The following is a 25217-nucleotide window of genomic DNA, read 5'->3' on the forward strand; positions in this document are numbered from 1 at the left end:
TGTGCCTTGCTCCTCCAGTGTGGGAAATCTGCCCTTCCTCCACCCTCCGTCAAAAAGACCTGCCTGACCCTTTGCAATTGGGTGTCAAAGGAGAATGCCTCCCTGGCCTACACCAAGGCTTGGGAGGTAAAAGGGTAGCTTAGGTTGGGCATAATCCTAGCACTTTGGGAGGCTGGGGTGGGTGGATTGCTTGAGCTCAGGAGTTTGAGACCAGCCTGGGCAACATAGTGAAACCCTGTTTCTACCAAAAATACAAAAAATTAGCTGGGTGTGGTGGTACGCACCTTTCGTCCCACCTACTTGGGAGGCTGAGGTGGAAGGATCACTTGAGCCGGGGAGGCGGAGGTTGCAGTGAGCCGAGATCATGCCACTGCACTCCAGCCTGGGTGACAGAGTGAGCCTGTCTCAAAAAAAAAAAGTAGCTTAGGAGAAGAAAAGGTAATAAAAAATAGCAACAGCAAACCTTATCGAACTGTTCTAACAGCTTCATATATTATTACCTCATTTAAACCTCACAACATTGTCACAGGGCAGGTCCTATTATCATGGGAACATGATAGGAAACTGAAGCACACAGAGTAAGGACCTTGCCCGAGAAGATCATGCCACACTGTGCTGCTCTAGGGCCAGTGAGTGAAAGGCACAGAGAGGCCACCGCAGAGTCCAGATGAGAACTTTCTAACAGGAAGAGCTGACCCCACCCAACAGGAAAGATTTAGCAGGAGCTCTCTGCAACCAGAACCATCCAAGCAGGACTGTACGGACAGGCCCTGAGTCCAAAGCAGTGCTTCCGTGTTGCTGTACTCAGAAAAGCCAGATGAGGGTGACTGGGTGCTCCCTCACAGCTCCTCTGTGGCCCCTTCACTGCAGGGCATGGAAGTCTAGACCACCCCAAAGCTTCTACTAGAAGGTTTTACTAGACATTTAAATTTAACCTCCCCACCAGGGGAGATCAGGAGACCTAGTGCAGGGTAAACTCCTCTATTCTAAGAGGACCCTGGGCTGCAACCCAGTTTAGTTGCCTTATGACAGATCTTGAAATCCTCATTCTCTCCCTCCACCACTTATCACTGTCAAAAGAAAAATAAACATATTGAGCCAGTCAGAGCGTGTTTGAACAGCATCCGAGCAGATGTCCTCCGAGATCGCTCAGATGTGAAAGTTATCATTATCTACTGTGCATTGAAATCTGCTTTAAACTCTTTTGGAGCTAAAAATACCATAATTTTCAGAAAACAGACGTGTGTAGCCCTTCCCATCTCCTGAGTGATGGCAATACTCAGAGGCAATCATCCACTCTCAAGTGTACTTTTTCCAGTTCTGAATAGGGGTGGGTTGGATGGGGCTCAATTCCTCTCCCACTTCCACCTTCCCACAAAAAGAATAGAAAACAGGAGAACCAGCCCATGCTACCTTCAGGTTACACAAACATTCTCACCACCCAGCAAGAACTGCCTCCCTGAAACCCAAGTCAGTACTCACTGTTTTCTCTCAGTCCAACAATCCATCCGACTCCTCCTGAGGCTAGCTGCTAAGAGGAGACTGCCGGGTTTGGGATTACTAAAGGCAAGGTGCCACATACTGTTTGCTGCTGGCCCCTGTCTAAGGCAGCCTGGCTGAGATGTCAAGGAAGGCTGAGGCAGGCCCGCACTTGGCTCACCCAGCCGGTCGCACCAATATGAAGCTGCCTTAGCTGGAAGAGTGTTGTCCAATAGAAGTTTCTGCAGTGATAGAAATGTTTCATATTTGCTCTATCAAATACAGTAGCCATTAGCCAGCCACTGAGTCTTTAAAATGTAGTTACTGTGACTTCGAAATGGAATTTTTAGTTTTTAAGAATTTTAATTAATTTGAATGTAAATGTAAAAAGTACATATGCCTAGTGGCTAGCATGTCAGATTATGTAGGCCTTGCTCTCACTCACATAAAGGTGCTTTTGGGCGAGCAGTGGCCCTGACTACAGATGAGACCCAAAGCTGGGCATCCCAGCATGGTTTATCACAGCCAAAGCCCTGGAGCAAACCTACATGCCTAGCAATTAGAACTGCAGAACTGCCCCACAAAGGAACACCACCAGCCTGTATCATGGGCTGCTGCTTTATCCCCAATCTATTCTTTCTTTCTACAAGAATAGTCTCTTATTTTAATGCAAGTGTATGGCTATCCAGAAAAAAGATCCCCAAAATGATTTTCCAGCCTGCCTTGTAGCTAGTTATGGTCACACCTAGTGTACCCACTGAGATGAAGCCAAGTGACAAGGTTGATTTTCCAGAACCTTCCTCGAAAGATAGCTGCTATGTGCTCTTTGTCTTTTCTTTCTTTTTTTTTTTTTTCTTTCTTTCTTCTTTTTTTAACCTCGCTCCCTGGAAGGTAGATGTGACATTGATGCTCTGGTCACTTTCATAGACCATGAAGACAAGGGCCACACCCTATGCTACCCTATGCCATTCAGTGTTTGTCCTCTCCAAAACCCATGCTGAAATTCAGTGGCCACTGTGGCAGTGTTGGGAGGTGGGGCCTAACAGGAAGTGTTTTGGTCATGCGCGTTCTGCCTTCATGAATGGATTGAGGCTTTTCCTTAGACAAAAGACTCTGGGTTTTCCTCTTCCACTCCTCTGCTGCATGAGGGTCAGCGCTCCTCCCCTCCGGCAGCATTCAAGGTGCCACTTGGAACAGACCGTGCCCTCATGAGACACCAGAACTGCTGGTGCCCGATACTGGATTTCCCAGCCTCCAGAACTGAATGAGCCAACACATTTCTGTTCATTATAAATCACCCAGTCTCAAGTGTTCTGTTATAGCAGCACAAAATGGGCTAAGGCATCCAAGTGAGCTGGAAGAAGCCTGGGTCCCTGCGAATTCTATAGAATACAATTGTCATATACATTCTGGATTTTACATGAGAAAGAAAGAAAGCTGTACTGGCTGTACCTTGTTCAGCCAGTACAGTTTGAGCATTCCTAATCTGAAAATCCAAAATCCAAAATGCTCCAAAATCTGAGACTTCTGGAGCACCAACATGATGCTCAAAGGAAATAGTCACTGGAGCATTTTGGATTTCCAAATAGGATGATGAACTGGTAAGTATAATGCAAATATTCCAAAAAAGAAAAAATCCCAAATCCAAAACACCTCTGGTTACAAGTATTTTGGATAAGAGATACTCAACCTATATTATTTTGGGTCTCTGTTAATGAAACTTAATCCTGATAAAGAATCTATTAAAAATGATAGCCTTTTGGCCAGAATCGCCATCTTCCAGTAATTTACCAAAATGATGAATACAAAAGGGAAAGAGGAGAGAAGTACCTGACATATGTTCTCTAGGCCTTTTAGAAAGCATGAAGTTGCTCCTTTGGCCACATATATGTGAATCTATCAGAAAGGTGATATTGGCAGGGTACGGTGGCTCAGGTCTGTAATCCTAGCATTTTGGGAGGCCAAGGCTGATGGATCACTTGAGTCCAGGAGTTTGAGATCAGACTGGGCAACATGGTGAAACTCTGTCTCCATAAAAAATACAAAAATTAGCCAGGCATGGTGGCAAGCACCTATAGTCCCAGCTACTCAGGAGGCTGAGGTGGGAGGATCACTGGAGCCCAGGAGGCAGAGGTTGCAGTGAGCTGAGATTGTGCCACTGCACTCCAGCCTGGGCAACAGAGTGAGACCCTGTCTCAAAAAAATAAAAAATAAATACATAAGCTAAAAAAACTTTTTTTAAAAAATATGATATTGTAGACATCAGGGGAATGGTCGCTGTTCAAAATGGAATGCCCCACAAGTGTCACCATGGCTAAACTGGAAGAGTCTACAGTGTTACCCAGCATGCTGCTGGCATTGTGGTAAACAAGTTAAGGGCAAGATTCTTGCCAAGAGAATTAATGGGTGGATGGAGCATATTAAGCTAAGAGCTGAGATAGCTTCCTGAAACACATGAAGGAAAATGATCAGAAAAAGAAGGAAGCCAAAGAGAAAGGTACCCGGATTAGACTGAAGTACCAGCCTGCTCTACCCAGAGAAGCACACTTTGTGGGAACCAATGGGAAGGAGCCTGAGCTGCTGGGACTTATTTCCTATGAATTCATGCATAATAGGTGTGAAAAATAGGCTGGGTGTGATGGCTCACGCATGTAACCCCAGCACTTTGGGAAGCTGAGGCGGGCAGATCACTTGAGGCCAGGAGTTCAAGTAGCTGGGACTACAGGCACATGCCACCACGCCTGACTAATTCTGTATATTTTTGTAGAGATGGGGGTCTCGCTATGTTGTCCAGGCTGATCTTGAACTTGTGGACTCAAGCAATCTTCCAACCTTGGCCTCCCAAAGTGCTGGGATTACAGGGATGACCCACCATATCCAGCCATTGATGTGTTTTACTTTTTTAACAATCTTTAGTAGCATTCTCCATACTAGCCAATTACAAAATGTACATTACAGATATAATACATCTGTTGGCCAGCTACAGCTTGGCCAACATGGCAAAACCCTATCTCTACTAAAAATACAAAAATTAACTGGGCGTGGTGGCGTGCACCTGTAATCCCAGCTACTTGGGAGACTGAGGCATGAGAATTCCTTGAACCTGGGAGGCAGAGGTTGCAGTAAGCTGAGATCACACCACTGCACTCCAGCCTGGGCAAGACTGTGTCTCAAAAAAAAAAAAAAAAGTTGTTAAGGAAAAAAAGACCACTAGACTATTTAAAAACACAGAAAACAATAACATAAATCAGGCACTGTGGTGCATACCTATAATCCCAGCTACTTGGGAGGCTGAGGCAGGAAAACAGCTTGAGCCGAGGAACACAAGACCTCTCTCAGAGGGAAAAAAAAGATAACATAGATTAAACTATATACTTATGATTTTTGTACTTTTCTGTATGAAGTACCTCTTAAAATTTATGTTAAAACAAACAAAAATACACCTCCGATCAAAGAAGCCAGACACAAAACAGTGCATACTGTACAGTTCCACTTATAAAAATCCTAGAAAATGCAAACGATGGCATATAAAAGCAGATCAGTTGGCTGCCCAACTGGAGGCTGGGATGATGAGGAACCTCAAAGGGACATGTAGAGTTGTTTGGGGATAATGGAAATGTTGTGTACTTTGGTAGTGGTTTTCACGAATGCATGCACACAACTCTCAAAACCCATGGTATTATAAACTCTAAATAGAAGCAGTTTGATTACATGAATTACACTTTTTTTTTTTTTTGGAGACAGAGTTTCACTCTGTTGCCCAGGCTGGAGTGCAGTGGCGCTATCTTGGCTCACTGCAGACTCTGCCTCCCAGATTCAAGCGATTCTCGTGCCTCAGCCTCCCGAGTAGCTGGGATTACAGGCACACACCACAACGCCTAGCTAATTTTTGTATTTTTTAGTAGAGATGGGGTTTTGCCCTATTGGCCAGACTGGTATAAGACTCCCATACTCACGTGATCCACCCGCCTCGGCCTCCCCAGGTGCTGGGATTACAGGTGTGAGCCACCATGCCTGGCCTAATTACACGAATTACACTTAAAGTTGACTTTTAAAAAAGAATATATCCTTACTAAGAGATGAATACAGCTAAGAGTTAGTGAAGGACATTCTGAAGGTAGTAAGAGACACTGGTACAAAATGATTATGCATAAATCCTTTGAATTTTCTATTTTATCCTTGTAGAGAGCTGTTTTCATATTTTTCCTAGTAAGTCAAATGCTCCACATTTTTGAGTACAAAAAGATAATGTACATTTTGTAAATTGGCTAGTATGGAGAATATTACTAAAGATTGTTAACGTAAAAAAAGTAAAACACATCAATGGCTGGATGTGGTGGGTCATGCCTGTAATCCCAGCACTTTGGAAGGCCGAGGTGGGAAGACTGCTTGAGTTCACAAGTTCAAGACCAGCCTGAACAACACAGCAAGGCCCCATCTCTACAAAAAATAAACAAAATCAGTCGGGCATGGCAGCATGTGCCTGCAGTCCCAGCTACTCAGGAGGCAGAGGTGGGAGGATAGCTTGAGCTTGGGAGGCTGAGGTTGCAATGAGCCACGATTGTGCCACTGCACTCAGTCTGGGCAATAGAGCGAGACCTTGTCTCAAAAACAAACAAAACACACACACACAAAATCAAACTACTTGAACACTAATATCTAGTTTTTGTTTTTAAAAGGACCCATACACATATGTACACACTAAAAACATTGGAAGGGTATACAACAAACATTAACTGAGGTTATTTCAGGATGTAGGATTGTCAGTAATTTGATTTTTACTTCCTTCTTTACACCTTTCTGTTGTGTGAAAACAAGGAATATGACTATGTTATAGTCGGGGGGAAAAGCCCATCACTGTTATTTATGTGATGAAAGCAACATATGGTCATGTGTCCTTGCTCTGGCAGGCTCTGATGAGAGAGGGCTTCGTTTCATTCATGCTGCCTGGTTACTAACCAGAAAAGTCAAGCTGTACATAGTAACCAAAGAAACTGGGCTAAGAGTCTTAAAACCCGTGTTCACGCTCCGACTGTGCCAGTGTTTGCTACCCTAAAGTCATTTGCTCTTTGGATCTCGATTCCCTTACCTGTACAAGACAATGGTTGGAGTTAATAATTGCTACAAGTGCCTGTTTCTCAGTTTTCAAAAATTTCAGCTCTGATGCAAACCCCCAGGAATGATGGTAACTGATCTCGTTTTAAAAGATTGGGTGGGAAGCTGTAAGGAGGATGATTAAGGGCCTTCAACCCCCACCTCCCTGCATCCCCCATGAATCACTTTCCAGCAAGGTAGCTGGCACATCTACTTACAGTCTTCCTGCCAGCAAAAATGAAAGCCATTCTAAGTTCAGACACAAGACCAGCATGGGTTCCCATTAGCAGAAGCTTTTCGAAAGCCCTCACCTCAATCTAGACTCCTTCTTCTCACCCAGCACTCTTTGTTCTGGGCAGGGTTTCACAGCTTCTCCATGACCACCAAAAACATCCAGTCGCTTAAAAGCAGCTTTGGAGCAGCTCAGGCCAGCACTGAGCAATTAGGCATTCATGATGCCCCCTGCTGTTGAATGGTAATTAGTTTAATGAAGGACTATTAAAAACACATAAAAATCTCAACCAACAAAAATAAACAAAGCAGCCAAAGTCAGCGTCTTACATGTATAACTGGGCCTGCATGTAATGTAATGCTAATGCAAAGAATGCCTCACACAGGCGCTTAGAAATATGCATGTGTGCTCCCTAGGAGCCCAGGCCTTTAATTGGCTTTAATTTTTTTAAATGCTCATTGTATATCATGACCACACATATATACACAATGTTAATTCTAGAGAGTGGTTTTAACTTCTGACTAGAAAAAAAGATATACAATTGATGAGGAAGCATAGACAGGCATTCTTTCCACCTTTGCAACTCCCATCCAATAGACAGATGACTGGTGGATTGCCTAACCTCTTCCCTAGATGTTCAAATTTCTGAAGGGTGGCTTTTTGCTGCAAAAGAGATGACTCAGAAGTGGCTCAAAAGGGGCATTCACATTGAGAACTTTTTATTTCCCCGATTCTCCCCACTCTTTTTTGCAGATGGTAGTGAAATGAAGGCAACTTGGATTGTGAGGGGGAAGGAGCAGGTAGCTGCTGCTGTTCCCGGTTGGTTGTTCCCCAAGTCACGGCAGAGAGAGGGACAGTGCCTAAGGCTTTAAAAGCCAGCAGCCAACAAGTCAGGAGCCCAGGTGTGGAGACCTCCCTTTACCTCAAAAGAGGGGAAAAAAAGATAACATAGATTAAACTATATACTTATGATTTTTGTACTTTTCTGTATGAAGTACCTCTTAAAATTTACATTAAAACTAACAAAAATACACCTCCAATCAAAGAAGCCGGACTCAAAAGAGTGCATAGTGTACAGTTCCACTTATAAAAATCCAGCAAGCCACTGGCCAATGGACGGTGCTTCTTTTTTTTTTTTTTTTTTTTTTTTTTTGTGAGACAGAGTCTTTGTCCCCCAGGCTGGAGTGCAGTGGCGCGATCTCGGCTCACTGCAAGCTCCGCCTCCTGGGTTCACGCCATTCTCCTGCCTCAGCCTCCCGAGTAGCCGGGACTACAGGCGCCCGCCACCACGCCCGGCTAATTTTTTTTTGTATTTTTAGTAGAGACGGGGTTTCACCGTGTTACCCAGGATGGTCTCGATCTCCTGACCTCGTGATCCGCCCGCCTCGGCCTCCCAAAGTGCTGGGATTACAGGCTTGAGCCACCGCGCCCGGCCGGCGCTTCTTTAATCACATCTTCTCCCCTTGAGGGCAAAGACAAAACTATTCTTAGAAAAACCTCTACCAGCAGCAGATTATTTTTTCCCTTAACAAGAACAACCAGCCAAACTAGTAGAGTAGCATAATTCAGAGGGAACAAGATCCTTTTCCTGCTCAGGATGAAGTGTGGGAGAAAAACATGAATGAATAGAATCATTTGCTCCTGGGTGAAACCCTACCATCAAGGAACTCCCATGCTTTCCAAATATCAATGCTGCCAACTTCCCAAAGACCAAAACATCACAATTCCCCCATATTTACAAGTTAAAGCAAGCCACGAGTAAGAGAGGAACTGAACCACCCAGGAAAGGCTGCAGCAAAACAGGAAGTTATAAACAAGGCTCTCAATTCACTATTCTTCGCTGATGTGGGTGCACAGAACACAGAGCCCATTCTTGAGGATTAGGCTCAATGATGCTAACATTTGCCTTGCTTGATGAACTCCTAGCCTGAGGCTGACTTTACCTTAAGCGCACCACAGAGTTCAACAGTGTCTGCATCATCAACCACGGTAATTCGAAAATTTGGAGTCTGCAGAAGTTCTTTGAAGAGAAGGCCATTCTCCATTACTTTGCTGCCTGTTGAAAGGTTAGACAAACAGGATATTAATAACAGCCTCTAATCTTAATTTTCACACCTAATACACCTTAAAATAACTTTCTACTTACTATAAAAGTAACATATGTTCATGATAGGATATTTAGAAAATACATAGGAGCAGAAATACAGTAAAAATATCCCATTTCCAATAGAGGTGATCATTTACAATTTGACATACATTTTTAACTGACCGAATGTGAATCTAAAGTTTTTCTTGGCCAAACACGATGACTCACACCTGTAATTCCAGCACTTTGGGAGGCTGAGGCAGGTGAATCGCTTGAGGTCAGAAGTTTGAGACCAGCCTGGCCAACATGACGAAACCCCGTCTCTACTAAAAATACAAAAATTAGCTGAGCGTGGTGGCACATGCCTATAATCCCAGCTACTTGGGAGGCTGAGGCAGGAGAATCTCTTGAACCTAGAGGTGGAGGTTGCAGTGAGCCGAGACTGTGCCACTGCACTACAGCCTGGATGACACAGTGAGACTCTGTCCTAAAAAAAAAAAGTTTTTCTCAAAATTGGGAACATAACATATATGTGGTTTTATCATCTGCTCTCTCTGAATTTGAGAAGATGGAAATGCTGTCAGAGTACTTGTTTTTGCTACCACTATATTCTCCTCCTTTGGGACAGTGCCTGGGATGTGATGACGTTTGCTAGTTTTCACATATTTATTATAGTTACTTTTTTTGTTTTGGAAACTTTTGATTAAAATACAAAAACAAACAAAAATAAAGTCATACACACAAAGCCTGATGTGAAATCTGCTGTGGTTAGTGGGGTTCAGGGTGAGGCTAACCAAATCCATCCTACCCAGCTCTACAGAGACTGAAAATCAGGATCATAAGGTTTACCAGCCAAGTCTTGGCTCCCAAATCAGTGTCACCACATAAAGATAGCAGAAGGCACATTGAATACTACAGCACTTGGGCTCTGCCTGCCTCAAGGTGGGAGACCAGCTGTTCTCAAGCCTGTATGCACAGAACAATCATCTGGGGATGTTTACAAATACCAAAGCCCATGCCTCATCTCAGACCAATTAAATTACAATCTCTGGAGTGGAGCAGGCATCAATCGTTTATGAAACTCCCTAGGTTGATTCCAATGGGCAGACAAGTGTGAAAACCTCTGATATAACCTCATTCAGCTTCTGCTTCATCGGTAATAATGCTGCGGTACAGCTAACTCAGAATAATATGTGAAAACAGTCTTTCACTGGTAAGAAGCATTCAAATATCCCATGTAATAATTATGGAGTCAGCTGACATTTGCATGCTTATTATTATGATTTTCTCCATGTACAGACAGGGAAACAGAGGCCCAGAGAGGTTTGCCAACTTGCCCATCGTCAAACACCTGGTACGAGGAGAGCCCAAATTCTAACCCATATACTGCTCTGGCCGCCAAGGCCCATGCTCTGAGTCTCTATCCTATGCCACCTCTTGGAGATGGGAAGACAGAGGATAAAACAAGCAAAAACCAAACATACATCAGAATTAGAGCTATACATTTCCAAAGCACAAAAAAGCATGATTGTCAGCCAGTGCGGTGGCTCACACCTATAATCCCAGCACTTTGGGAGGCTGAGGCGGGCAGATCACGAGGTCAAGAGATTGAAGCCATCCTGGCTAACATGGTGAAACCCCGTGTCTACTAAAAATACAAAAAATTAGCTGGGTGTGGTGGCACGCACCTGTGGTCCCAGCTACTCAGGAGGTTGAGGCAGGAGCATTGCTTGAACCCAGGAAGTGGAGGCTGCAGTGAGCTGAGACCACACCACTGCACTCCAGCCTGGGCGGCAAAGCGAGACTCTGTCTCAAAAAAAAAAGAAAAAAGAAAAAAGCATGATTGTCAACAACTAAAACTACACCAAGAAGTGACACAATGTCAAAATAATCCAGGCCATCTGAGGGTTGAGAGAGGGTGGGGAGTGGATGAAATGAGACTGGCCAGGAGTTAATCATTTCTAAAGATGGGTGACGGGCATGTAAGGTTCATGATACTGCTCTACTTTTGTTTTCTGAAGAGTTTCATAATAAAACACAATATCTACACCCAACACTTAGAAACACAGTCTACTCTGTAGCATTACTGTTCTTCATTTAGCTGAGTTCCCCTTTTCCAAATGCTAGAACTATGTCAGTTTTGTGCAAACTGTTCTCTTCCTTTTTAAACAGTCCACCAGGCTATCTAGGTGACTCTGTGCAACACTGTTGCATCATCTGGGTTGGGTAAATCAGCCCCTGGCCCCCACATCATATTACAGCCTCACCGTGTCTCTCCTCCCACTGCTCAGTGCCTCCAACAGGAAGGATGCTCCTGAACATTGCAGACCAGCCCCTCCCTCGAGTCACTTTAATCCAGCCATCTGCAGCTGGAAGCTTGGGTTGCTGGTGAACAAACTGAGGAATGGGCGGGGGAAGGCACACTCTTGGCTTGCCATAGATACAAGGTAGGGTCTATGGGTTCCTTTGTGGCTGCAAATAACACAATGTCCATCCAAGAGGTGGGCTTGATTTACAGCAATCTCATATTTTCTCAAAGGTACCTTTTAAAATTTATTACCTTAAATCATGGATAATAGGTACTATACTTATTTATGAGACAGAGTCTTGCTGTGTTGCCCAGGCTAGAGTGCAATGGCACTATCTCGGCTCACTGCAACCTCCACCTCCCAGGCTCAAACAATTCTCCCGCCTCAGCCTCCTGAGTAGCTGGAACTACAGGCATGCGCCACCATGCTCAGCCAAGTTTTGTATTTTTAGTAGAGTTGGGGTTTCGCCATGTTGGCCAGGCTGGTCTCAAACTCCTGACCTCAAGAAATCCACCTGCCTTGGCCTTCCCAAGTGCTGGGATTACAGGCATGAGCCACTGCACCCGGACCACTAATTTTATTATTAATATAATACCAGTCATAAGCTAGCGTGGTGGCTCATGCCTGTAATCCCAGCACTTTGGGAGGCTGAGGTAGGTGGATTGCTTGAGGTCAGGAGTTTGAGACCAGCCTGGTCAGCATGGCGAAATCCCGTCTCTACAAAAAATACAAAAATTAGCCTGGCGTGGTGGTGGTGGTGGTGGTGGTGTGTGTGTGTGTGTGTGTGTGTGTGTGTGTGTGTTCCCAGCTACTCAGGAGGCTGAGGCATTAGAATCATTTGAGCCCAGGGGGCGGGGGTTGCAGTGAGCTGAGATCACGCCACTGCACTCCAGCCTGGGCAACAGCGTGAGACTCCATCTCAACAACAACAACAACAACAACAACAACAACAAACCCCAGTCATAAACAGTGACATGGCAAGCAGGGACTCAGGGCATCTGTACAGAACAGATAATGCCGGACAGCCATGTGGGAAGGCTGCCCAAAACTCAATGAAAACCAAAGACAGGAAAATCCCCTTTCTCTGCCACACCAAGTTTTAGAGGCAATTAACCTATTTAATAAAACTCCTTCAAAATCCTTATTTTAGTTTGTGATTCCATATGTGTTTGTGTGCTTACAAGTTCCATAAGGAGCTTATGTATTCTAGACATTTGGCACCATGCCTGATACATAAGAGGGTTTGAAAAATATTTGTGGAATGACTGGATTAAAAGCCTGTGGGATGCCCCAAGAACGAAAGGAGACCTCACCACAAGAGGGCACTGTAGTTCACCATGACAGGATTTTGAAGACTGAAGCTGCCCTATCTTTTCCCTCCACAGAAGACTCAAGTGGGCCACGATTCCTGAACCTACCATAATTTAAAATACTCCCTATGCATCAACAAAGGATGTCTGGATAACCACACTGCAATGATCAAATACAGAAAATGTAATGTTTACATAATATTATTATCTAACATATAATCCACATTCAAATCTCACCAATCACCTCTGCATTGTCTTCCAAAGCAGCTCTCCCTGCCCAATCCAGGACCCCACACTGCACTTAGTGCTCATGTCTCCTTTTTTATTTTTAGAGACAAAGTCTTGCTCTGTCACCCAGGCTGGAGTGCCATGGTGCGATCACTGCTCATTGCAGCCTCCACCTCCCACGCTGAAGCAATCCTCTCATCTCAGCCTCTCGAGTAGCTGGGAAGATAGGCGTGCACCACCACACCCGGCTAATTTTTGTATTTTTAGTAAAGATGAGGTTTCATCTGTCATGTTGGCAAAGCTGGTCTCAAACTCCTGACTTCAGGTGATCCGCCTGCCTTGGCCTCCCAAAGTGCTGGCATTACAGGTATGCATCACCACACCTGGCTAATTTTTGTTATTTTTTGTAGAGATGGGATCTCATTGTTGCCCAGGCTGGTCTCAAACTCCTAGGCCCAAGTGATCTCCCACCTTGGCCTCCCAAAGTGCTAAGATAATAGGTGTGAGTCACCACACCTGGCGTGGTAATATATCTTCAGTCTTCTTTATTCTGGGACACTCAGAATACATCAGCAGGCTGATGTACATCAGCAGGCTGAGGCAGGAGGATCCCATGAGGCCAAGAATTCAAACAAGACTCTACTTCTAAAAATTAATTAATTCAGGTTATATAAAACAATTTTTAAACATCACTTTCATATTCTGTCTTACTTTCAATGTTTTACTGAATTTTTTTTTTTTTTAAAGAGACAGGGTATTGCTGTCACCCAGGCTGGAGCGCAATGGCGTGATCATAGCCACTGCAGTGACTACAGGCTTGCTCAAACTCCTAGCCTCAGGGTGATCCTCCCACAGCAGTCTCCTGAGTAGCTGGGACTACAGGTATGTACTACCATAACAGGCTAATTAAAAAATTTTTTTGTTCTTTTTTGGAAACTCCCAGCTACAGTTCCTAGGGTGATTTCAAACTCTTGGCCTCAGAAGATCCTCGGCTTTAGCCTCACGAGAGCTACTCCACCCAGAAATGCTTTACTTAATTTAATTCAGGTCATCAGTGCTTATCACAGTCCACCCCACAGAGAAGGCATAGAAGCACCGGGTAAAGAAATGCCAGAGGGAAAGAAATGTAACTTGTGTGCTTTTATCTGTTTTTTTTTTTTTAAACCAAAAAAGCCTAATGCACCTAACTAGAAACTTTCCTACAACAAACAGGGCTGGAGTCCTAGCCAGGATTGGATCAAGGATTGGGATTGCAGATTAAGATTTAGTCTTCCGAAATGAACTGGGAAAGGATTATTGGCAAATAGGATTGAGTTGGAACAAACTAGTTAATCTTTTTGGGAAAATATAAGTAATTACATAACAATTTCACAGGCTATATTAAAACTGCAGATAAATAAAAGAATTTAATGTAAAAGAATAAGACATATTCATATACGTATATACTAGTATACGTATATGAATAAATTTTTTCCAGAAGAATATTTAGAAACTGCTAGTAGTAAAAGCCATTAAAAAAGAATGAAATCAGCCGTGCGCGGTAGCTCACGTCTGTAATCCCAGCACTTTGGGAGGTCAAGGCAGGTGGATCATGAGGTCAGGAGATCAAGACCAGCCTGGCCAACATGGTGAAACCCCGTCTCTACTAAAAATACAAAAATTAGCTGGGCGTGGTGGCACGTGCCTATAATTCCAGCTACTGGAGAGGCTGAGGCAGGAGAATTGCTTGAACCAGGGAGTCGGAGGTTGCAGTGAGCCAAGATCACACCACTGCGCTCAAGCCTGGCGACAGGGTGAGACCTCATCTCAAAAAAAAAAGAACGAAATCATGTCCTTTGCAACATGGATGCAGCTGGAAGCCATTATCCTAAGTGAGTTAACATAGGAACAGAAAACCAAATACTGCATGTTCTCACTCATAAGTGAGAGCTAAACATTGGGTACTCATGAACATAAAGATGGCAACAACAGATACTGGGGACTACTAGAGAGGAGAGAAGGGAGGGAAGGATTGAAAAACTACCTATTGGGTACTATGCTCACTACCTGGGTGACAGGATTAGTCATAACCCAGACTTCAGCATCACGCAATACACCCATGTAACAAACCTGCACATGTACCCCCTGAATCTAAAATAAAAGTTGAAATTATAAAAAACAAAAAAGAAACTGCTAACAGTGATTCCCTCTGGGAAGAGGGAAATGGGTGGGAAATTACAATCTTAGTTCTACTTTTCCATCTTCTCATGGTGCTTGAATTTTTTTTTAAACCTGTGGCCGTATCACTTTTGTAAATGACAACATGGGCAGGTGGTATCATAGGCTATTCTTTTCTTCTTTATATTATTTGTGATACTTCTCTCCAAAAAATACTATTTTTCAAAAAAAAGTTTTGTGTCCAAATACATGGAATTGTTGATGGAATGCTCTGCATTTATGAGGATGTATAGTATGTTAACAGACTCTGAAAGGTTTTTGTTACATATTCAGTGAATAAAGCAATTATTAAATAGTATATGATTCACTACAAACATAATAGTTCATACAAATAGAAAAAAAGGATATATAACAAAATTACCAAAATTTTAAAATGGCTTTCTTTTGATTATCTCTATCTTCCATAATAATCATGTAAAATACCTCCATAATTAAAAATAAAAATTAAGGTATAAAATTCCAAAAAAAAAACCAAACCCTAAAAAGCCCTACGTATAGGCAGGTATAAGAATCTGGAGCTACATTTTCCTGCGCATTCATCTCACGCAAGAGAGCCTGACACCTCTCAGAGCGTCCTTTTACAAAGCTGCCAAGGAGAAATGATTCACATTGCTTGCAGGTTTGACAAGGGTGAAAGTAAGTTCTGCAGGGGTAGATAAACTTTTGCAAAGCTTCTGAAAATACAATAATATTACTCTTGCAACAAAGCATCCTTTAATATGGTACACGGACACTTGAGAATTCTCAAAGCCCCTTTTAAAAGAAATGAAAATTTTCATAACATCAATGTGCGAATAATGTATCTAATGTATAATGTGTAAGAGTAGAAAAGGCTTACTATTTCAGGAAACAGAAGACTCAAATTTGTTCCTGGCTTCTGCATTAGTGTGTGATCTTGGGGCAGGTAATTTATTCTCTGAGTCTTATTATTCACCTGAAAATGGGGGGTCATTCAACCAATTTTTAGATCTCATTGGAAGCAATGAGGATCCAGATACTAGCATCTGTAAGAAAAGAGAATGTGGGTTTCTGAGGCCAGAGGACCCCTACCATGGATGTAGCCACCTGTTTCTTGGTACAAGCAACCTTGCACTTTTGTGTTTAACCTCAATAATTCATTATTGGATCACAGCAAGTCAGAATGGTCTTCTTGGCCATATTCATTGATATTCATTCTGGAGGTTGTTGAAACACTTCAATTCCACAAAATAGCCTCCTTACGTAAAACCCTCGCCCCACTGAATGCCCACTAAGGAATGTTAAGAGGGACAGTGAAGAGTCTATTACAGAAAATATCAGAAATGGAATATGTACATGTTCAAACATCAAATGTCCAGACTCCTTGGGTCCCTCCCAGGCAGTGCTTACCGATGGTGGTCTCACAGAACTTCTCTGCAGCCACCTCATTGGCAATGTTGGCTCCCATCAGCACACTGATGTCAATACCCATCTTCTCGCGGATGATGTCAGAAATGAGTTTCAGCCCCTCAGGGCCCTCGTCTATGCCCTACAAGGATGCCAAGAAGTTAGGAGAAAACAAACCGCAAAATCAAAGAGGCATGGGATAGTAGATGTCCCATGGCTACATAACTTGAAAAATGTCTCCTACTTACAAGAGTAAAAGCATCTATACTGCCTATGTACAGCTTAAAGAAGAATCAAATGAAGAAAATAAACATGTACTCATCACTCGTGTTAATAAATAGAACGTGACTGACACCACTGAAGTCCCCTGTGTGTCTCCTCTCAAGTTCATCCTCCTTCTACCCCTGCTCCCCAGGGTGAACCACTGTCCTGAATGCTGTATGCATTGCTCCCTTGCTTTTGATTATTTTACCACATCAGATGGTCCCTAGACAATGTTATATGTCATTATCCCTGGTGTTTCAAGTCTATAAAGAGAATTGTGCCATTCACCTGTGACGTGCTGTCTTGAACTACAATATCGTTTTAGAGATTCACTCATGTGGCTGCATCAAACTTCTGGTTCATTTCTGTTCACTTACTGCACAGTATTCTAAAATGAATAGTTCACATTTCATTTGTCTACTCTCTTGCTGATGACATTTGGGTTACTCTGGTTTGCCTTCCTGAACATTCATCTGTAAATGCTCTGGCACAGCCTCTCTAGGGAGTTCTTAATCTTTCCAACGACATGGGCCTTACCCCTGGCAATCTGGTGAAGTTTATGGACTCATTCTCAGAATTTCATATGCATAAAACAAAACACCTAAAATAACCCAGGAATCCAATTATGTTGAAATTTGTTTAAAAAACAAATTTATGATAAAGTAATATATGCACTGTTTTATTAATGCAATTAGAAAAAGATGTCATGGCAGGTCTAACAATTACCACAATTTCCAAGTAGTGACGAGTATAAATGATACCTTGAGATATCAGAAAAAGGTGTAAACTGAAATGAAAGCCCTGTGACTCCTATTGACAACAAGGTCTCAGATCCTGCTAATACTACTATTACTGAAACTTTGGCTGTGAGCTGCATTCATAAATGAAGAGAATGCTTACTTCACTTACAGGTTAAAATGAGTTAGAATGCAAGGATTTTTTTCCTCCACATTTAAATGCATGAACTTCCTGCATTCAACCTGTGGACCTTCAGAGGTGGTTCGTGGAGTTCCGGTTAAAAACACATGCTTTAGGGTATATATCCAGGAATAGGCACTAATGGGTCTTAATTTCCCAGCTAATTCAAACCGCTGGTGGTTTCTAGATGGCAGGCTGAGCCCCCAGAGTGGACTGGAAGGGGTGGCACAGCTCTTCACATCACTGCTGCTGCTAGTCTGCTGCAACAGAAAGCAGCCCACTCTCAATCTGAGCTAAACTAGTCTTATATTTTTTATGACTTTTGGGCATCTTTAAAAACACAAATGAAAAACTGCCACAACTTCCCCTTCAGCTCCAAATCTCAAGCAGATGAAAGTGTGAGGAAATGAAATTTCCGATAACCAATGTCTAGCCCTGGGCAGCATGCACTCGAGTTACCTTGATGAGGGTGATTCCCAGGGCTTTCTTGGGCACTCTCCCAGTGATCTCATCACAGATTCTGTGAATGAACTGGTGGGGAATGACAAACACCAGCAGGTCTGCATCCTGCACAGCCTCACTGAGATTTGAGATGGCAACCTGCAACCAAAAGGCAGAGAAGACCGTTTCTCCTCTTATATCAAACCTTGCCTGTCCACATGGTTTCACTTACTGACCATTTATCAGATGCCTACTATGTGCAGTGCATTGCACAGATAGACAAGGAAGGCAAGTGTGTTTGCTTTGCCTTCCTTATTCCTTATGGGGGTCTGAAGCAGAGGGTTTGCCTCTGTCACCAGCTGGGCAGGTGAGTTATCCTCTCCACTCCTCAACCGCCTTATCTGCAAAAGGCACCACTAATAACACTATGTGGGTTGCTCTCTGTTGCTCTCCCACCTCACCAGCCCCCCATCCATTTTCCGCTCTTCTCTGCCCCATTCTGTTCCCAGGAGGCTGCTTTCTCTAAACTACTTCCCCAGGCTCCCTTGTTCTCTGGCTTCCAGTGGGCTTCAGCCGATGGGAGACACTGTCAGGAGATCAAAGGATGGGAGGAGAGACAGGTCAAGGGTATTTATCAGCCTCCTCGGGCCACTTCTGCTTAGGCTCACAGTAGTTCTGGCTTGGCTTCATTCCACAGCTGCAGCTGCTGCCAGGCAGCCCCTTTCTAAGGCCATGTCTCTAAGCCCTCTTCAGGCTGGTGACATGTTCTTTCCCTGACCCTTTCAGGGGTGGTAATGGCTTCCGGCTGTTGCTAATCTCTGAGCACTTCATCAACCCCTGTTGATTCCCTCGACCCCATGGCCCCTCTGTAAATGATCCCACACTAAACTCTCCTTTGAGAGTGCTGCTGTGAGGACTAAATGATATAGAAAACTGCCTGGGACTTGATATACACTCAACACATGTCAGCTATTATGATGATTTCTTTCCTTAAGGGTGAAGATTAGTTTAACACGGCAGAAGTGAGGGCATGCAGTGCGGACTCCAGGGCACATGGTCTCTGGCAAAGGCTTCTTGCTGCGCCTAGTATCTGTTCTTCCTTATTCCTCAGCATTAGAACTCCTAGTTTCAAGCTGGGCTCCTGCATGCTGGCAAAGAAGGCTATGTTTCCCCGTGCTCCTTGCAGCTAGGTGTACCATGGGACTGAGTTCTGATCAAGGGAGCATCAATGGAAATGCTGCCTGTGACTTCTAGAAAATGTCCTGGAAGGTCCTTCTCCTTCCTTTTGCCAGTGGGAATGTGAAGGCATGGCTGAAATTCAGACAGTCATCTTAGAGCAGAAGGAGGACAGCACATGCCAAGATGGCAGAACAGTGGAATCAAATAAGTCTCTGCCACCATGAGGCTACACCAACCACAAATGTCTTTACATGGGAGAAAAATGCACAAGCATTTACCTTGCTTAGGCCACTGTTATTTTAGGTGTTCTGTCATATGTATTTAAACCTAACTATAACTGACTTAGTCCCCATTAAGCATTCCTGGTTCCCAAAATGAAAGGCCTTGAATGAAGATTCTTCTCTGAGGAAATTGTGTCTGTCACAGGAACATCATTCAGAGTGGGCCAGCCTCTGAGGAAACCTAGTTTGGGGGTTGTGATGGAGATTGCCAACTCCCAGCCAAAATTCCTTCTCCCCTTTCTCTATAATCACAGACCTGTAAGCTGGTCACTAGTCATCTAGCCAGGGACTGCATTTCTCAGCAGTCCTTGCAGCTACACATGGCCATGGACCAAGTTCTCATTGCTGGATGTGAGAGGGAGAAGTGGTTTCCACTGACAGCCCAGAGCTCTCAAGACAGTGGGTTGCCTCCTCCACACTTTCTCTTCCCCCTTCCTGTGAGCTGAAAACCTTGGTAACTTAGCCTTGATCACAGTGAGGGTTACAAGGCTTAGGAGATGGTGCAGGGGGAAAAAAAAAAACAAAAAACACGGGACCAAGAATAATAGTGTAAAGCAAACCACTGGAGTATTTCTATGTGAGAGGAAGACAAGTCTCTTGTTCTTTGTCACAATATTATGTCTTTTGCAGTATCTTAGCCTATTACCTTGACTAATGCCTGTGCTAAGAGTTACTCCCTCACACAAAGGATTCCCCAAAGAAAATGTATCTGAAGTTTAATTCCCTTATCCCTTCAGGAGGTGTGGAGGACTTCCATAATTTATTGCCTAGCCTCCATTCCCCTTCTTTCTAGAAGAAGTTTCCTTAAACTTCCTTTCAAAAGCTACCACTTCCCAATTTTAACCATGCCATTTGGGTGGAATTGGCCACTACCCCATTCCAGGGGTGGTTCTTAACTTGTTCAAGCTAATGGGCACATTAAACAATCAGGGCCAACAAGAAACCAGTAGATGTCTTCTGGGAAACAGATCCTTCCTTGCTCTTCAGGAGTAGCCATGGGTCTTTCCTTGAACAGTGTGGGATGCTGCTGTGAAGTCTGGAACTACTGCATCCATGTTTACAAATGTGAGGGGGGAACCTACGCCACGGGGCTACCATGTGGATGAAGCCAACTTTGTGGATGGCAAAGCAGGGGAACAGAGGGAAAAACAGGGCCCTGTTAATATCATGTAAGCTGCTGGTTCAGGCTACACCTGAAGCCAGCCCTACCTGGATCTTTAGTTACAAGAGCCAAAACATTTAGCTTTAAGCTGATTTGAATGACAACCTAGAGTCACTCCCCATAGAGCAGATCAAAACCCAAAGCTCAGCACTTCTCCCTCGTTAGTGGCAGACCCAAAGGCAGGGAAGGCCTATTTGCCTATTTTCCTCTTTGGAAAGGCTTCTCCAGATTGGTAATCTAGGCTAGGTAGTCCACAAGTGGCGAAGGTTTATTACAAAAAATCCACCTGCTACATTATTGCTCTCGCACCTGGAGACTCCACCCCCTCCAACAAAGCATTTTCTGATTCTATTGCATTAATCTCCCGATGCAGGCTGGGCGCCATGCTCACGCCTGTAATAATCCCAGCACTTTGGGAAGCTGAGGTGGGTGGATCGCTTGAGGCCAAGAGTTTGAAACCAGCCTGGCCAACATGGCAAAACCCCATCTCTACTAAAAATATAAAAATTAGCCAGGTGTGGTGGTGTACACCTGTAATCCTGGCTACTTAGGAGGCTGAGGCATGAGAATCACTTGAACCTGGGATGGGGAGGGTTACAGTGAGCCAAGATCGTGCCACTGCACTCCAGCCTGGGCGACAGAGCAAGACTCTGTCCCAAAAAAACAAAACAAAACAAACAAAAAAACAACCCTCTCGATGCCAACCTACAATTGGCCTGTGTGTCCGTTATTGGCAAAGCTCATCGTTTTGCTCTCATGTGTTTTCCTGTGTCCCACCCATGCTCCCACGGCCTTCACAAGAACTCTGATCGCTCCTTCCCCTTCAATACTGGCCTTGCTCAGATGGACATTTATGCACCTTACTCCCTGGTTCATATGAAGCCTGGCCGCCTGACTTTTAATTAAAACACATTCCTCTGGACCTACTGTTTCTCCTCTCCCCCATCCACCTCTAACACATACACACTCCTCCCTTTCCCCCTTTAGGGCATTTTCAACATGGTGAAGTGGAAAAAACACCAGAACCAAGTAGAAAAAAAATACAGGTTTGAAGGTCTGGGTTGCACATCTGCAACTGACCAGCTGTATGACCTCTGGCAAATGACTCAGCTTCATCGACCTCAGTCACCCCATATGTAAAATAGAGATAAAAATTACCTTTCCGATCTGGCTACCTCACAGAACACCTTCCAATTAAGTAATGAGTGACAGTGTTTTGAAACTACAAAGACCTTAACAAATGAAAGCGTGTTCATCGAAAAATCTACCTGTGTCCTGCAAATCCTTAACTTTTAAGGAATCAGCCTATTCCCATGTCTCTTGCTAAAATACATCCCCAGCCAGGTTCAGTGGCTCATGCCATAATCCCAACACTTTTGGGAGGCTGAGGTGGGAGGACTGCTTGAGCCCAGGAGCTCAAGACCAGCCTAAGCAACACAGTGCGACTTCATCTTTACAAAAAATAAAAAAAATTAACCAGGTGTGGTGGCGAGTGCCTGTGGTCCCAGCTACTTGGGAAGTTGAGGTGGGAGGATCACTTGAGCCCAGGAGGTCGAGGCTGCAAAAAGTTGTGATTGCACCACTGTACTCCAGCCTCAGGGACAGAGTGAGGCCCTGTCACAAACAAACAAACAAACAAACCATTCTCAAGGAAGCTGCTGGCTGGTCAGGAGTTCTTCTGTCTTTTACATTTCTTTCTTAATAAATCAAAGAGGAACCTGCAGGTGGTAGGGAATGTGATGGTCTCTAGGACAATGTGGTTGGGGCTTATTCTCCTTGGTGGAATACTTAGGGTTTAACCCACAGAAGCAACGTGTACAATGCAAGCTGTATTTTTATGGGTGCATGGTCCATTCACAGAACATTATTCCTCTTACACAGTATCAGAACAAATTCTCATCAGCTAATGAGATCATGTGAATCTCATCTTTCAGAATAAAACCTTTTGCTAAGCCCCTACCCGATTTTCTGCTCTGAAAATAATCAGGAGCTGCTTTGGAAATGGTGACTGATTTTGTGAGCCTCCTGCCAAAACTCTTTCTGAGGGTGTCCATCATTCCAGATTCTGAAATATGCTGGGAAGCACAACTCAGAACAACAGGTCTTGCCTTTCAATGGCAAGTAGGACAAACAACCCAGAACGAAGACATCAGGGCTGGTTTGCTTAATGCCCAGACTTTCAGGAGCCCAGTGCTCTTAGTCTAAGTTAATAAAAACCTAATAATAAATAAAAATCATTGGAAACAAAGCTGGTGAAGTCTGTGTGGACAAGCCTGAGGGTTCTTTTGTACCTCCTGGATCCACCATCACTGTCCACAGTGTGTGCTCAATGAGCTTTTTACCTGTTAGCAACATCTTATTTGCAGTCATCAGAGTGGGCAAGAAAAAGATCTCACTTTCATCATCACAGACTGGTCTCCTCACCCTCCAAAGATGCTATTTTATGGTCTTTAAAACCAATTAGGATTAAAATGCTTTCTCCATTCATTCATGACTATAAATAGGCTCACTGGATCAAATCTGAAGAAAAAACCTCTAAGAAGGAAAATAAGAACAGCTCCTCCCTGCACCAGAAATAATCACTATCAATATTTTGGTACATTCCTTCCAAGGCCTTTTTGAGCCCACAGAAATGTCTAAAATTGTATTTATAGAATTAGAGTAATATTTTATATCTTTTTAATATAGTATTATAAGAATTTTCCTGTTATTCAAATGAAGACTTTTCCCCCTAAAATCCATGAATCTTACTACCAACCCTTTTGTACCAACATCATAGTAATGACAGATAAAACAAGGATAAGCCAAATAAAAGATACCAAGACTGTTCTCATTTTTATCTAATCTCTTAGGGCCACTACAGTTATTTCTGCTTCAAGTCTGTATGAATCTGCATGCTGAAACAATTCTGGTTCCTAATGAGAATGGTGTGGTTTAACAATAATCCAGCTGCCGTGGCTGCACAGAGCATCATGGCCGGGCTCTATTGCCAGTCAGCTAACTGGATGCCACGGCAACTCACCTACATTATCTGGGGGATGTGTGTACTCAGATTCAAGACAATACCAGGAGTAAAACACATAGCAATGTCATACCTGGGACGTGGTAGAGGCTCAAAAATAGTGTAATCTTCCTCTGTCTCTTCATCTCACTTGCAGCCAAGATCTCAGGTGAAATTCACATACTTGGCTCTACATGCAGAAACATGACCCTCAGACAGAGGACCTTATCTGATGATTCTTATGTAAATATGCCACTGTTGGTAAGTAAGGCTACTTCTGGAAAAACAGCTATCCACCACCTGGATACCCCAGTACAACACCAATAATATCAATTTATTATGTACCCCCATGGTTCCCAAAGCATGGCTCCTGAACCAACAGCATCCCCATTACCCGGGAACTTGTGAGAAATGCACATTCAGGGACCCCACCTGAAACCTACTGAATCAGAAACTATAGGAGTGGGCCCATATATCCCTGGGAAGCTCTCCCAGTGATCTGATGAACACTAAAATTTGAAGATCACCAGGGAAAACTACTCCTCTAATGAAATCAAAGAGTTAAACCCAAGGAGGAAAGGAGTAATACTGAGGCTTCACACTGAACTGATATTTTAATTTTCAGAAGGCTTTCAGCAAAAATTAATAGGTATTACCCCAACCCTAGTACCCGAATGTAAATGATTAATTTTTTTTAAGTCTTGCCCTAACCTTATTTCCCATGTGATGCCACCTGAAGCACTGAAACAAAACTCTTCATCCTGGTTTGTTCTTCCTCAGCACTTCCACTACCCTTGGCGTTTATTCAGACCACAAATAATGCCAGGCACTATTCCAGGTGCGGAGGAGACATGAGTGAATAAAGACCTATGCAAGAAACTACACTCAAAGAGTTCACAGCAGAGTAAAAAGGTAAACATTGGACTTCATAATTAAAAACTTTTGTGCTTCAAAGGATAGCATCAAGCAGGTAAAAAGAAAACCCACAGAACAGGAGAAAATACTTGTGGAGAAAGGAGACCTGTATCTAGAAGATATAAAGAATTTGTATAACTCAATAATAAAAAGACAATCCATTTTTTAAATGGACAAAGGATTTGAATACACATTTCTCCAAAGATATACAAGTGACAATAAGCACAAGATGCTCAACATGGTTAGCCATCAGGCAAATGAAAATCAAAACTATGAATGAGATACTCGCTAGGATTAAAAAGTCAGATAACAGCAAGCACTGGTGAGAATGTGAAGAAATTGGAACGTTCACACACTGTTGTTGATAGGAATGTAAAATGGTACAGCCACTTTGTAAAACAGTCTGGCAGTTCCTCAAAAAGTTAACTCTACTCCTGGTGGAGTCAGTCTATTTCCAGGCTCTGGAAATAGAGCTAGAAAGCAGGAACTGAAAACATATGTTCATACAAAACATTGTATATAAAGGTTCACATTGTACATAAAGGTATTATTCATAATACCCAAAGAGTGGAAACAGCTCAAATGACCATCAGCTGATGAATGGGTAAACAAAATGTGGGACATCCATGCAACAGGATCGTATTTAGCCACAAAAGTGAACGAAGTATTGATACATGCTACAACATGGATGGAGCTTCATAGCATTATGCGAAGTGAAAGAAGCCAGTCACGGAAG

The 25217-nt window shown here is 43.4% G+C and overlaps 1 protein-coding gene across 3 annotated transcripts in view; it reads right to left on the minus strand.

Moving 5' to 3' along the window:
• Window positions 1-25217, minus strand: part of GPD1L (glycerol-3-phosphate dehydrogenase 1 like) — a 64470-nt gene that overhangs the window by 13224 nt on the left and 26029 nt on the right. For all 3 annotated transcript variants that reach the window (XM_055284729.2, XM_063612668.1, XM_063612671.1), the window contains exons 3-5: window positions 17962-18102; window positions 16324-16462; window positions 8749-8861 (exon numbers count right to left, since the gene is read on the minus strand). In XM_055284729.2, the coding sequence (XP_055140704.1) occupies window positions 8749-8861; window positions 16324-16462; window positions 17962-18102 (393 nt within the window). The remainder of the gene's footprint in view (window positions 1-8748; window positions 8862-16323; window positions 16463-17961; window positions 18103-25217) is intronic.

Source organism: Symphalangus syndactylus, chromosome 1 (assembly GCF_028878055.3).
Source record: "Symphalangus syndactylus isolate Jambi chromosome 1, NHGRI_mSymSyn1-v2.1_pri, whole genome shotgun sequence".
NCBI lineage: Eukaryota > Metazoa > Chordata > Mammalia > Primates > Hylobatidae > Symphalangus > Symphalangus syndactylus.